The 15,070-nt window shown below is 44.5% G+C and overlaps 1 protein-coding gene across 2 annotated transcripts; it reads left to right on the top strand.

The window, feature by feature from the left end:
• LOC133381610 (zinc finger protein 397-like) lies at positions 1 to 13,883 on the top strand. 2 transcript variants are annotated; one of them, XM_061620951.1, is made up of 6 exons: positions 1 to 99; positions 2,490 to 3,018; positions 3,214 to 3,295; positions 4,253 to 4,335; positions 5,098 to 5,224; positions 6,783 to 13,883. In XM_061620951.1, the coding sequence occupies exons 2-6, from the start codon at positions 2,602 to 2,604 to the stop codon at positions 7,424 to 7,426; spliced, it is 1,353 nt and encodes a 450-aa protein (XP_061476935.1). In that variant the 5' UTR covers positions 1 to 99; positions 2,490 to 2,601; the 3' UTR covers positions 7,427 to 13,883. The 2 variants fall into 2 exon arrangements, with proteins under 2 accessions (XP_061476935.1, XP_061476934.1); XM_061620950.1 differs by having other exon boundaries at positions 3,187 to 3,295.
• The last annotated feature ends 1,187 nt before the right edge of the window (positions 13,884 to 15,070 follow it).

The following is a 15,070-nucleotide window of genomic DNA, read 5'->3' as shown; positions in this document are numbered from 1 at the left end:
CTCCCTGCGCAGTCACTTCCTTCCGGGCTTCTGGCTTCTGGGGCGAAAGTGCCCTTTGTCTCTCCCAGGAATTGCATCGGTGGCCCCATCTGGGATCTGGTGAGCCTCCTCTCCCCCCTCCATGCACATTTGTCTGGGGAGGGGTCCCAGGGCCATAGGGGAGGATGCAGGGGGGGGTTGTGCACCTGATCCATCCGGGATCCACTACAGCAACAGCACCCAAATCAGGCAATGCAGATTCCCTCGTCTGCCTACCTCTCAAGCCAGGAGGTCCCTTTGATATGGGGGGGCGGAGGGAGTCTGCAGTGCTGAATCAATTGGAAGAGAATCCTCAGCCGTGCCTCAATTAGAATTAATCCCCCCCCCAAAAGCAGGCACTGGTTTTATCAACGGACGCGCATGTGCCCATTCAGACGTGCAACCCTAGAGATGTTAAGCCCTCCTGAAGACCACTTCCTTCAGTCAAAGGGACCAACCGCAGGAGAGGCTTGAAGTGAAAGGAAACAGACCTGTGGTAGTAAAGGGAAATTAAAAAGTCGATTAACAGAATAAGCCAGAACCCGCCTGCAGCCCCGTCGCCCACACTTGCCGGGTGAAGAGATGGGGTGGGGAAAAGCTCTCTTCCCACAGAAGGGGTTAAATTGGATTGCAGCTTGACGCGGGTGAGAACAGAGTGTTAAAGCCATAGAGGAGAACAGTCCCCGTTAGTGATGCGTGGATGAAATTTTGGATCGCAGCAGGCTGGAGGGGGGAGGCTGGGGGAGAGAACAAGACGGGCACGGTTCTGGTCCCGTCAGGAAAATATGAGACCCTGGATACGGCGAATAGGTGGTATGAGGAAGAGAATCTCCATATGTAGAAGCAGTCCACCAGGGAAGATTGGGGAGGGGGAGTTAAAGTAATAAAAATACTGAAATGGATTCCTAATGTGGATTCCTGCATTGAGCAAGGGGTTGGACTTGATGGCCTTATAGGACCCTTCCAACTCTATGAGTGTATTATTCTAAACGTTTCAGTAATAAATATAGGTTTTATACTTATCTGAATCCAATGGAGCCATAAACTGTAAAACAGATGATGAATGCAATAAGACTACTTCAGCTGAGTGGTAGCCTTTGTCTAAAGCGTCCTTCCCACAAAAAGGATTGGATTGCAGCTTTAGATGGGCGAGAGTGGAGTTTTAAAGCTGTAGATAAGAACGCTCCCAGTTAGGGATACGTCTGCATAATTTTGCAGCGCCGCTGGCTGGAGATGTGGGGTGTTTTTCTCTTGCTGGGTTGCCAGGTTCATGGCCTGAGACTGATCCTGTATCTTTAGGAGAAGAGAAAGTCAGCTAAGTGCAGGTGTTGTAATGGGAAAAACCGCAAGGTGGAATTCTCCCTTCTCCCTCTACAACTTTTAAAGATACAGAAGACCTCCTGAGCAGAATTCCACCTTGTGGTTTTTCCCATTGCAGCGTTGCAAGAACACCTGCGCTTGGCTGATTTTTTCTTTTCCTAAAGATACAGGATCAGTCTCAAGCCATGAACCTGGCAACCCTAGTACAATAGGATATGGAGAGAGAAAGGAAGGGGGGGGACCTGGTGCAGTTAGGAAAACGTTAGGGCATGGATATGGCAAATGGGTGGTGTGAGGGCAAAGAGGAAGAGAGCCTCCATATATAGAAACAGTCTACCAGATCTCAAAGGCAGGGAAGATTGGGGAGGGGGAGTTAAAGTAAGTAATACTGGAGGCATTGAAGAGGCAGCTGGACAGCCATCTGTCGGGAATGCTTTGATTTGGATTCCTGCATTGAGCAGGGGGTTGGACTTAATGGCCTTATAGGCCCCTTCCAACTCTACGATTCTATGATAATCAAACATGCCTAAACGTTTCAATCCAAAATGTAGGTTCTATGCTTTTCTGAATTCAGTGGGTCCCTGAGCTATGAATCAGAGAATGAATACAGGAAGAGTGCTTCTGCTGAATGCCGGCCTTCATTTAACCAGCTTCAATGTAGTTTAGCGTAAGGGAGGCAGAAAGAGAACGTGGTGGCTACAGATTGAGGACAGGGGTCGTAGGGAAATGTGGAAAGACAGGAGGCTGCCTTATACTGTCTGGTCCATTTGGCTCAGTATTGCTGGGGCATGAACTTGCCACCTTCTGCCTGAAAAGCAGCTGTCCTACCGCTGGGCCACAGCCCTGAAGGTTGAGCTCTGAGTGATAAAGGGATGAGGGAGGCGGAGTGGGGGAGTGTGCACAGCAGGGAAGGAGGGGTATGGGGCAGATGCTGCACCTTCTGACCCTCAACCAGACTGAAGGCTTTAATCCATGGACATATGCAGAGAAATCTTCCCCCTCCCCCCAAAAAAAATACCCCTCTAGTTTCTCTTGTAGTATCAGCATTCATCAGGCTTTCATTCAGGGAGAAATCCTGGTTGCTAGCCAGATTCATCCACACTCCTGACACTGTAATATTTCTATAACACAACAATGTCTTGGCTTTGCAGGACTTGGTCGCACCTCTAATTTAGGATACTCTTAGCCTTGGTACAGAAATTGGCAGGAGACAAAGGAGTTCCTTCAGCCCTCTTGGAAGCTTCCCCAGAGCACAGATCAAAGATGGATGGGGAAGACTCAAATGCCCCTGAAGCAGAAAGAGGAACCCGTATCACCCCAGCTGGGAGCAGTGAGGAATTCTGGGAAAGAACAGTGCAGAAGATTCTGGGCGAGGAGGACACCTTCAGCTCAGATGTACAGCGCCAGAGTTTCAGGCATGTCCGCTACAAGGATGCTGATGGTCCCCGAGAGCTTTGCAGCCGACTCCATCATCTCTGCCAACAGTGGCTGAAGCCAGAGCAACACCCAAAGAACCAGATCCTGGACCTGGTGATCCTAGAGCGGTTCCTGGCTGTCCTTCCACCGGAAGTGGAGAGCTGGGTGAGGGAATGTGGAGCGGAGACCACTTCCCAGGCGGTGGCCCTGGCCGAAGGTTTCCTTCTGAGCCGGGCAGAGGAGAAGAAGCAGGCAGAGCAGCAGGTGAGAGCGTTTCATTGAGATATAGCCAAGGGGCCAAGAGTGCAAGGGAGGGTGTCCCAACGCGCCATGTACTTGTCAAACCTTTTCAGGAAAGCCTTAAAGGAATGATATCTGATACCCTGTAACGTTTTGCCTCTGTCATTCTCTTCTAACCCTTCTCCAATTCAGTGTCTTCAACATCTGTTCCTGTTTCAGGGAAAGGATCCGTTTGCGGAAATGGGCACAGATTTCCTTGCTGCAGAAAGGATCCCATGGGACGCCAAGCAAAGGCCACTGGGTAAAGATTAATAGGATGTGTTTCAATTTGGTTCCCTTTGTCCATCTTGAAATAAATGCAGGGGCTCCTTTGCCCTTGGGGAAAGACGCTTATCTCCAGCCTTTTCCTCTGCTCCAAAAGTGCCCTTATACACTTCACAACTTTGTACATGGGTGCAAGCACTTTGGTCTGCGGCCATGAGCCTAAAGGGGGACAGAGGTGTTTTCACACAATTAAACTTTAAAAGCAAGGACTATCAATACCTTGGCACAGTCATTAACCAAAATGGAGACAACAGTCAAGAAATCAGAAGAAGGCTAGGACTGGGGAGGGCAGATATGAGAGAACTAGAAAAGGTCCTCAAAGGCAAAGATGTATCACTGAACACCAAAGTCAGAATCATGCAGACCATGGTATTTCCAATCTATGTATGGATGTGAAAGTTGGATGGTGAAAAAAGTGGATAAGAGAAAAATAAACTCATTGGAAATGTGGTGTTGGAGGAGAGCTTTGGGCATACCATGGACTGCGAAAAAGACAAATAATTCGGTGTTAGAACAAATTAAACCAGAACTATTATTAGAAGCTAAAATGATGAAACTGAGGTTATCATACTTTGGACACATCATGAGAAGACATGATTCGCTAGAAAAGACAATAATGCTGGGAAAAACAGAAGGGAGTAGAAAAAGAGGAAGGCCAAACAAGAGATGGATTGATTCCATAAAGGAAGCCACAGACCTGAACTTGCAAGATCTGAACAGGGTGGTTCACGACAGATGCTCTTGGAGGTTGCTGATTCATAGGGTCACCATAAGTTGTAATCGACTTGAAGGCACATAACAACAAAAACTGTAAAATGTGTATAAACAGTCAACCAAAACTTTTTCTAAGGCCCATGCAGAGCTAGACATGTGTTGCTTAACCTTTCAGACGAGAATGTCCTGCTGGCTCCCAACCACTTTTTGTCTCTCACAGGTGACCAAATCCTGCCAGGAAGACCTCCTAAGTTGTCTCTTATTCACGACGGAGGGGAAGCAGTTGCTGCGGCACCTGATCAGGTAGGGGGAAGAATCACGGAGGGAATAGAGGCTGTGGGCTGGGTGCCTCTGTCCCCTGCTCACCTCCCTGGGCCTGAACAAGTCTCTGTCGTCCTGTTTGCTTCTTTGCAACTTGCCCTCCGGAACCGCTTTCAAGGCTACTCGAAGAAGGCTTCAGTCCTGAGAATCATGACCAGCCACTATCTTAACTAGCCCTTTGAATGTAGCTAGCATCATTTATTTAGAGTAACACTGTTTTCATATATCTATACTATTTGCTTCTAGAATAGCCTCCTAGGCAGTATAAAAACCAAATATTTCGCAAATATTAAAATATAAACAGCCATCATTACCCCAGGAAGGCCACTCTGCTCACTCCCTGATGGTGTTTGGGAGACTTCTGAAAACCATCTTTTTCCGGAGAGCCTTTGGGAGGGACTGAAGGTATAGCTTGAAACATTTTATTTCCCTCCCCATTTCTAGTTTTTCCTCTTCAGTCGCCTTTTAACATCAGCCCTCTTAAATGTTCACTGTATGTTATGTATTCTTACATATTTCAATGTTTTGTTTTTATTTACTGTGACACGCAGTTGCGCTGTGAGCTGCCCTGAGTGCCCAAGTGCAGGACAGATATATTTTAAATAAAACAAAATCATTAACATGCACAGTAAAGCAATCCCATTAAAACAAGGCCGCAAGTAATAAGCAGAAAGCATTGCAGCAGTGAGCGGTAAATCATCTTTAAGCTGTTTATGAGGATGAAATGTTTCCTTTCTCTTTTAGGGTTCAGTGTCCTTTGATGATGTGGCCGTGCATTTCACGGAGGAGGAGTGGGCCCTGCTGGATGCTGACCAGAGAGCTCTGCATAAGGAAGTCATGGAGGAGAATGGTGGGATCGTGGCCTCTCTCGGTAAGTCTCCCTGTTGGACGATAATATCTGTGGTGAAACTTCAGTTATTGATCCATGCAATTAATCTTAATATTCTGATCTGGCTCAACAGTGCCAGAAAACATATGTTTTCTTTAATAATATGTTTTTAACCCTTTCTAAAAAAGATGTTTTTAAAGCTTTTTTAAAAAATGTTTTTAACTTTGTTTTGTTTTAAGGTCTTTTTATGATGTTTTAAAGTGTTTTTAGCATTTCTGTTTGCCACCCTGGGCTCCTGCTGGGAGGAAGGGTGGGATATAAATCAAATAATAACAACAACAACAGTGCCATTGACAGGATTAACCATGAATGGACAGCAGTCTATTGTTTTGTCTCTGAATCGGCTTCCTCTAGTTCACACACACACACACACTTTTTTTCCATTCTTTCCTCCTCCCCCCAAACAAAACTATATTTTGATATTTGGCTTCAGTGTGTTTTATAGGCAACTATAACTCTTAATAGGCATCTGCAACTTGTCACTATAACGTTTCCCTGAGTGCCACGATGGATCTGGAGCAATGTCCTAAATACAGACCAAAGGCATCATACAATCCCATAAGCCTGCCATAGTCATTGTCCTGTCTGGCCTAGTATTGTCTGTTCTGACAGGCAGCATCTCTCTAAAGTCTCGTGCCCAGCGCATCTAAGGGCTCCATCCAAGATCCTTTGGCTCAGAGATGGGGGACTAGGCCTGGCCAGGAGGCTGGATCCTTCCTTCCCTGAGCCCTGTGGGCCAACTTGGACAGCTGGCCCGAGACATCCACCTGTGAATTTGAGCTCCTTTGAAGACTGGCAGTCAATGCCAATCGGCCGATTAGCACTGAGAGGTCATGTTCAAATGAGATGGCTCTTAGCGCCGATCAGCGCTCTCATATTATATTCACACCTCCAGCAAATGGATTTCAGAGCGATGGCTCTAAGTGCCATTCAGCTGATCACCGAGAGGTCCACTATGCGCACAGGGAGATCCTGATGAAGAACTCCCTAATGCGGCTGATCCCAATGGGGCTCCCTATAATGGCTGATCAGGGCTAAGAGAGATTTCCATTTGCCAGTTAACAATCAGGAGCACATCTTAAGTTCCCAGGTATTCATTTGTAGCCATGCCTTTACCTGCCCACATTGGAGGTCGCAGGTTTGTGGAAAATAACCTTGCAGGCTATATCAGGGCCCCTGCTAGGCCTAATGAGGCCTGTGGGCCCAAGGTTCTCCAGCAATGCTTTAGCTGGGCAAGTCAGGGATTGGTTATGCAACCTTCTGCATGCAAATGACTCTCTCTGCCACTGAATGATGGTGCCTGCCCTGGTTATTTTAGCATATCTTTCCATTGCTGCTAACAGCTAATAGTACAGAAGCAGATTCACACAGTTGTTCCATTTTCTTGCACAACAACCTTGTGAAATAGGCTAGGCTGAGAGAGATTGCCCTCCCATCAAAAGTTCCTTCTTTCTTTATCATAAGCATTCATTGGCACTGTTCAATCATTTGGGGGTTTATTTCCTCCTAACAATCTAATCAATTTCTGTATTCGCTGCAGAAGGTCATGACGTGCACACCAAGAATAAGGGCGACCATGACAATATCCACAGAGTTGGGGAGGCATATAAATATTTGGAGTGTGGAGAGAGCTTCGATCAGAGCTCCCATCAAATAACTCACAGTGGGGAGAAACCATATCAGTGCTTGGAATGTGGAAAGAGCTTCATCTGGAAGAAAAGCTTCAATGCACATCAAAGAATTCACAACGGGGAGAAGCTGTATCAATGCTCAGAATGTGGAATGAGCTTCATCTGGAAGAAAAGCCTCACTTCCCATGAAAGAATTCATACAGGGCAGAAGCTATATCAATGCTCAGAATGTGGAAAGAGCTTTGATAGTAGAACAAAATTCCATAATCATCAAAGAATTCATACAGGGGAGAAACCATTTCAGTGCTTGGAATGTGGAAAGAGCTTCAGTCAGAGCTCCACTCTCACTATCCATCGAAGAATTCACAGTGGGGAGAAACCATATCAGTGCTTGGAATGTGGAAAGAGCTACAATCGGAGCTATGGTCTCACTCTCCATCGAAAAATTCACAGTGGGGAGAAACCATATCAGTGCTTAGAATGTGGAAAGAGCTTCACTTGGAAGACAGGCCTCACTTCTCATCAAAGAACTCATACACGGGAGAAGTTATAGCAGTGCTTGGAATGTGGAAAGAGCTTCACTTGGAAGACAGGCCTCACTTCTCATCAAAGAACTCATACACGGGAGAAGTTATAGCAGTGCTTGGAATGTGGAAAGAGCTTCACTTGGAAGACAGGCCTCACTTCTCATCAAAGAATACATTGGAGAAGCTATAGCAGGCTTGAAATGTGGAAAAAGCTTAGGTGAGAGCTCCCATCTCACTTCCCATTGCAGAATTTACACCAGAGAGGTACTATATCAATGCTTGGAATATGGAAAAAGATTTAATACATGCAGAAGCTTCTGCCGTCATCAAAGAATTCATGTAGGAGAGCAACCGCCCAGAGAGCTATGCTAGTGCGGCAGTATAAAAATCTAACAAATAAATAAAATAAATAAATAAACCATAAAAGCAGTGGCAGCTGCTGGTCATTGGATCTGGGAGAGCTGCTAAGACATCACAAAGGCGTGGCCAAGTTGATCTGGTTTTCTCCCCATCCTCCTCTCTTGCAAAGTTTCTGTGGATACTTGGGCATTACAGTTGTACAAATACTTAGCATCTGATGAAACTAAAAAGTACCTCATTTGGTTCAGAAGTGGTCCTTGCCGACCCTGTTTGCTTTTAGGACAAACGTTGTGTAGTGTCCACCTGTTCTTGTTCTTTATCCTCCTCCTTTGGAAAGAAACGGTGGGCATCTAAACATTACAGTTGTATAAATGCTTTGCATCTAAGTGTCTTACCTGCGTTCAAATTGCTGTCAAATGTGTAGTGTGGGTTCATGCCACAATAACCTTACATTGCTCAGAAGTAACCCCACTGAACTCCATGAGAATTATTCCCTGATAAATATGTATAGGATGCAGCCTGAATGTGTTAGTCTTTACTATTCTAGACAGGATTGTTAACAAAGGCTGCCATAAATTTACCAGACGTATGGGAAAAAAGAGAGCCAGTGTGGTGTAGTGGTTAACGTGCTGGACTACGACCTGGGAGACCAGGGTTCGAATCCCCACATAGCCATGAAGGTCACTGGGTGACTTTGGGCCAGTCACTGCCTCTCATCATGAAAAGCCTATTCATAGGGTCGCCATAAGTTGAAATCAGCTTGAAGGCAGTACATTTACATTTTTATGGGGAAAAAATATTCCCTACCCCTCCGCAATTCCTTTTGTAATCCTCCTCCCCATTCTATTTTGAATCCTCTTTGCAGAAATGGTCACTAATTTAATTAAAAGGGAGAGGACTCCAGACAGAGACCATTGGGTAAGGATGAATGCGATGTATCTCAGTGCGGTCTTCCTCTGCCAATTTTGAAATGGGCTCCTTTGATCTTTAATCTCTCCAGACATTTCCACAGGTGAAAAATGCTCCTATTCACAAAATGTGACGACTTTATACATGGGAACCAGCACTTTGGCTACAGGCCAAGAGCCATAAGGGGGAAAGAGGTGTTTGCACACTGCTGAAATATAAAATGGGTACAAACACTGAACAGACAAAAGTTTTTCGAAAGCCCACACTTGAAGCTCCTCTCCCAATACTACCTACCCAGATGCTTTGGTCTCCTCTTGGGGTGCTTCCCTAGGGCCCCCCTCTCAGGGAGGCTCGGAGGGTGGTGCCAAGAGGGCCTTTTCAGTTGTGACTCCCCCATCTGTGGACTACTCTCCCCAGCAAGGTCCACCTCGCACCTTCGCTGACATCTTTTCAGCACCAAATAGACGCAAGGTTTTTTCCTGAGGCTTTTGAGAGACTGAGATTAACTTGTTCACATTGGTGCGCAGCCAAAGCTTTCTGATAGGGAGTTGTTTTGTGTACAGATATAGATAGTGTATATATTTGAATGAATGGTACGCGTTTTATATGTTTTTTTAATGGTATAATGTATCTGTGTTTGGGTTTATAAGTGGGTTGTAAGTAGCTTGGAGTGGCTAACAACTCAAATAAAGTTTGGACATTTTTCACTTAACCTCTGAGCATGTGCTACTGCCTTCCCACCACCCATGATGCTGGTGAGACCTCCTCAGCCATCTCAACTTTGCAGTGGAGCAGAAGCAGCTACTATGGAATGGGTGCCTCGGTCCCCTGCTCACCTCTTTGGGCCTGAACAAATTTCTCTCCTCCCCTTTGCTTCTGTCAAAGCCAATTCAGGTCCCTTCATGTTAATTACGGCCATGTCCCTCCCTGTTTTTATTACTGTGGGATTGAGAATGAGGTCCTTGGTTATGCCTAGGAATCAATAAGTGTGAAAGATGAGAGTGTTAGCTATTGAGAAGAGTCTTCTCAGTATTTGACCAATGTCCTTTCACTCTGAATGGCTCAAATCCAATCATGTTAGAAGACTTCTCAGTGGCTAATACACTCCCCTTTCATGCTGATTGCCTTGTAGGATGCTGGAGACATTGTAACCCTGCTCCGAGACTTCCTGAAACTCTGCATGACTACACCCCTGGTCAAAGCTCTCTTTAACAAAGGCTGTGAATGCCATTCAAGAACATTTAAATCATGAGAATAATGACCAACCACCTCACCTTAACTAGCCTTTTGGATGTAGCTAACAATATATATTAGTAGTAGCAATATTATTTATTTTTATAATGTTTAATGCTAAAATAGACTTCTAAGCAGTTTACAAAGTCTAAAAACCAGTTAAAGCTAAAATTAGAAAGACCTATCAAAATGTGTAATATGACAGTTGCATTAAAACAACACACCAGTTAATATCAAATAACAAAGCAATGAGTTGCAGATTATACAGCCAGAAGAGTGCCTGTATACTATAGCCAGCGTGGATTTTTCGCATTCTGCAATGTTAAATTGAAAATACCCCCCTTGCCATTCTGATGCTTCCCATAAGCTCATTTCAAAATGAACCTTACAAAACTTATAGTTCTGAACTCAGAAATGCTTGCTTAACAACACTTAGTTTTTATGGTGATACACAAAACACTCAGAAAGAATCAAGAGTTCAGAGTGTAAAATGAGAAAAAAAATCCAGACCCCTGTTGGACTTTTTTCTGTCAGTGTTCTCATAATTTGTTGAAATTAAGAATCACCCATGTTCACAGAGTATCTATAATCCTATTACTGACCTTGCCCCATACTCTGACCTTCATTTTCTGCAGTTTAAAAAATGCCTCGCTGATTTTTAATTAATTTAAGAAATTTAACATTGGAGTCAATGATAGGTCCGGGCATGCTCAGTAAGAACTGTCAGTGTTCTGAAAGCCAGACTCACAGCTGCCTGGCTTGGCTAATCGGGGCCACACCCACACCAGACATTTCGCTTTAGACAGTCATGGCTCCCCCCAAAGAATCCTGGGAAGTGTAGTTTGTGAAGGGTGCTGAGTGTTGCTAGGAGACACCCTATTCCCCTGACAGAGGTCCGGTAGCCAGAGCGGTTTAACCATCAGCCCGTTCTGGTGACTTTAGCTCTGTGAGGGGAATAGGGCAGATTATGAATCTTCACGGAAAGTGATAGAACCACTAAGAAATCCTACTTATATTTTTAAAAGACGAAATGCTTTTCTGAACCTCTTTCCTTCCTCTTCTAACCAAAACTCTTTAACTAGCAAAATAACTCTGTAACGCAGTAAGTCTCTTAACTTAAAACTCAGTTTGCATCTCCCCGCCCCTTTCAAAGACCTGCTCTAGTATAGCCAAAGTCATGTGCTGCGCAGCAACATCATGCACAATTGGAAGGGGGCAGCTTTGCTTCCAGGCCTCTTAGGTCTCTCTCACCACGGTTTCTTTGCATGGCTGTTTCCTCGCCTTGCATTGCCAGATCTGTTTGGGGGACCTGAAGAGTCCCCAACCCCATCTGCATGTGCAATGCTCCTGCTTGGAGAAAGTTGGCTTTCGATGGGTTAAGATGAACTGAACTGGAATCCTAGTTGTTGTTAGATGCCTTCAAGTTGATTTCGACTTACGGTGACCCTATGAATCAATGTCCTCCAATAGCATCTGTTACTCTGTTCGGATCTTGTAAGTTCAGGTCTGTGGCTTATGGAATCAATCCTCTCTTGTCTGGCCTTCCTCTTTTTTTACTCACTTCTGTTTTTCCCAGCATTATGGTCTTTTCTAGTGAATCATGTCTTCTCATGATGTGTCCAAAGTATGATAACCTCAGTTTCATCATTTTAGCTCCTAGTGATGGTTCTGGCTTAATTTGTTCTGACACCCAATTATTTGTCTTTTTCGCAGTCCATGGTATGTGCAAAGCTCTCCTCCAACACCACATTTCAAATGAGCGGATTTTTCTCTTATCTCCTTTTTTCACTGTCCAACTTTCACATCCATACATAGAGATCGGGAATAACATGGTCTGAATGATCCTGGCTTTAGTTTTCAATGATACATCTTTGCATTTGAGGACCTTTTCTAGTTCTCTCATAGCTGCCCTCCCCAGTTCTTGTCGTCTTCTGATTTCTTGACTATTGTCTCCAATTTGGTTAATGACTGTGCCAAGGTATTGAATCCTTGACATAAATGTCTTATTTGGGTTAAGACCCTTGCTATCACTGTTGTATCTCTGCTAGGACAAGCATGTGGATTCAGCACCTGTTGTGGTTCTCTTCCTATCCTCCTCCTTTGCTACAAAACAGTGGACTCTTAAACATTATAGCTGTATAAATACTTAGGACGTCATTTAATGAAATATTTATGCTAGTGCAAGGATTAGCACTACTGCAATGGAAATGGCCCCTTGCATACTCTGTGCTGTCTGATTCTGGAGGATTGGGGGGAAACCCAGAACAGATTTAGGGAGCATGCAAAGGAAAGAAAGGGGGTGAATATTCTGTTGCACAAGGAGAATTCCTTGCTCTGATGGAATGTTCCCCTTTGTGCTGCATTGAATACAACCCTTAGCACCTAATTAAGCATCTTAGCTTGGTTCAGAATTGCTGTCACAATGCCTATTCATGCCAGAATAACCATACCTTACTAGGAAGTAAGCCCCCCATGAATTATACATGGGGATTACTTTCGGATAAATTTGTTTAGGATTGCTGCTTGAATCAGTCTTTTAAGGCACAAAACAGGAATGTTAACAAGGGTCCCCATAAATTCCTAGACCTGTGGAAACCATTTTGTGCCTCCCTCAGCATTTTCATTTCTATGTCTTCTTTGCAGAATGTGGAATAGGAGGGAGGAATATTAAGCGGACTAGAACCTAGGAGATCAGTGTTAAAATGAGCACTCAGCTATGAAGTGCTATGTGACCTTGGGCTGTTCCTCATCTCTCAGCCTAACCTGCCTCAACAGGATTGTTGTGAGGATAACATGGTGACATGAGGAATGGATGGTAGCTTGAGCTCCTTGGAGAAAAGGTGGAATTGGATGTAAATATAATACTTATAAATAAAGAATGATAATAATACAAATTCTTATCTCCAGCCTGTCTGTCCCTGGTTTTGAATTTGGGGAGGTTTGTGTATTTGGCCAGGTTTGGAATCTTGAAAAGCAACAACCTAAAAATAAAAGAAAGTATTTGGGATATAATCAGGATTTTCAGGCCTACAGACGCTGGACTTTCAGGTGCAATCTCTGCTGCCATACCACATACAGGTTCTGCACACAGAGTTCTCATCTGAGCCATCCCCTCCACCACCCTACCATTTGTAAGTGGTTCAAATCTGTTTTATAGTCACTTATCCTCACAACAACCCTGTAAAAGAGATGATAGCACCTGGTTGGCCACTGTGAGAACAGGATGCTAGACTAGATGGGCCACTGGCCTGATCCAGCAGGCTCTTCTTATGTTCTTATGTTCTTATGTTCACAATTTTAGCAAAGCAACAAAAATAACAGTAGCAGCACCTTAAAGACTTAGCAAATTTATTATGGCATAAAAGCTTTCTTGGGCTGCAGTCCACTCCGTCACTTGCATCACTCTTCATGAAAGTTTATGTAGTAATACATTTGCTAGCCTTTAAACAGTAATGGTCTGGATTTTTTCCCTGCTGTAAGCCATGGCTAGTTGGCTACCCCACTGATTGGACTGCTGGAAAAAAAATGACATGATTTTAGGCACATTCTTCCAGGCTAGGAGACGGTCCGTTCTCTTTCATAGTAATGCCAGAAATTAGTTTTCTTCTCCTTCATCTCCGCAAAGCGGGGCAGGGGTCATGGAAGTGCACCTCCAGTCCAAGAGGCCAATCCTGGCCATCCAGGGGGATCCACTTTGGCTCCTGAGGCCATTTTCGGTAACCCTTGTCAATCAGGTGACGTCACCTGTTGATTGTCTGTGAAGATTTGCATGGCAGCCAGGTTGTATTATTATTTCCCTCTTCATGGCTAAAAAAATGAGCCTAATTGCTCGGGCCAGTTGCAATTTTGTACTAGAACGTCTGTTGTTAAGGGCGTTGCTAAAGTTGCTCTGAGCTTACCGCTCCTTCCTCTCTCCTCCCCCCATTCTCTGTTGTTAAGGTCGCTCCTATTCTTAATGTTTTAAATTCTCTTAGTATCTTAAGTGTATGTTTCATGGTTTTAATGTTACGAATAGTTTAATTCTATTTTAATTCTATATTTTTGTATGTTTTTTACCTATGTGTAGTTTTTATTTGTAAGCCGCCCTGAGTTCCAGTTTTGGAAAAAGGGCAGGGTAAAAATAAAGATTCATTCATTCATTCTGGGCTCTTTGCTCACTGCTCCTTCCTCTCCCCCCCCCTTCATTATATGTTGTTAAAGGCATTGCTAAGGGAGCTCTGGGATCTGGGCTCACTGCTCCTTCCTTTTTTCTCCTCCCCCATTCTCTGTTGTTAAGGGAGTTGCTAAGGTCTCTCTAGGCTCTTTGCTTACTGCTCCTTAAGGGCATTGCTAAGGGCGCTCTGGGCTCTGAGTTCACTGCTTCTTCCTTGTTTTCCTCCTCTCCATTCTCAAGGGCGTTGCTAAGGATGCTCTGGGCTCTTGTCTTACTGCTCGTTCCTCCTCCCATTCTCTAGAGAAGGCTTATTGCTAGCTATTACTTCAATAAGCATTCAGTTTCATTGATATATTGAATCTAGGGATTTCTTGTTTGTTTGGATTCAGTTTCATTGATATATGGAATCTAGGGATTTCTTGTTTGTCGCTTACAGAAACGGCCCACAGTGACTTACATTAAAACCATTAAAACAAATACAATCAATTAAAAAACTAAAAAACACATGAATACAAATAAAGGGCAGGTCTACAGGTCTGGCCCCACTAAAAGACGCCACCAATACATGTGAAGGGCCCAAAGGCTAGGGAAAGAGGAAAGTCTTTGCCTGCTGCCTCAAAATAGATGAGGATGGTGCCAGGCGTGCCTCCCTGGGGAGAACATGCCACAAGTAGGGGGCCACCAAAGTGGAGGGCCTGTTCTCATGTTGCCACCCTCCGAAACTCCCGTGGAGGGGGCACATGGTCCCATGCTATGGTCTGAAGGCACATAAGGCCAGGTCCCTGCTGAAGCTAAGCAACGTCACGTCTGGTTAGTGCCCAGATGGGAGACAGCCTGGGAACCATATGTAAGTCGCCTTGGGTTTCTAGCATAAAAAGAAAGGCAGGGTATAAATAAATAAATAAATAAATAAAGGGCCTTTGATGTGATTTCTGAATTTATGTCTCCTTCGCTCTGTCATGTAGTGAGTTTCATTTCCATGCTTTAGCATTGTGGGGGCTATGTTCTGGCTATG

This window comes from Rhineura floridana, chromosome 3 (genome assembly GCF_030035675.1).
Source record: "Rhineura floridana isolate rRhiFlo1 chromosome 3, rRhiFlo1.hap2, whole genome shotgun sequence".
NCBI classification, from domain to species: domain Eukaryota; kingdom Metazoa; phylum Chordata; class Lepidosauria; order Squamata; family Rhineuridae; genus Rhineura; species Rhineura floridana.
Note: the sequence above shows the minus strand (reverse complement) of the source record. Positions and strands in the feature narration are given on the sequence as shown.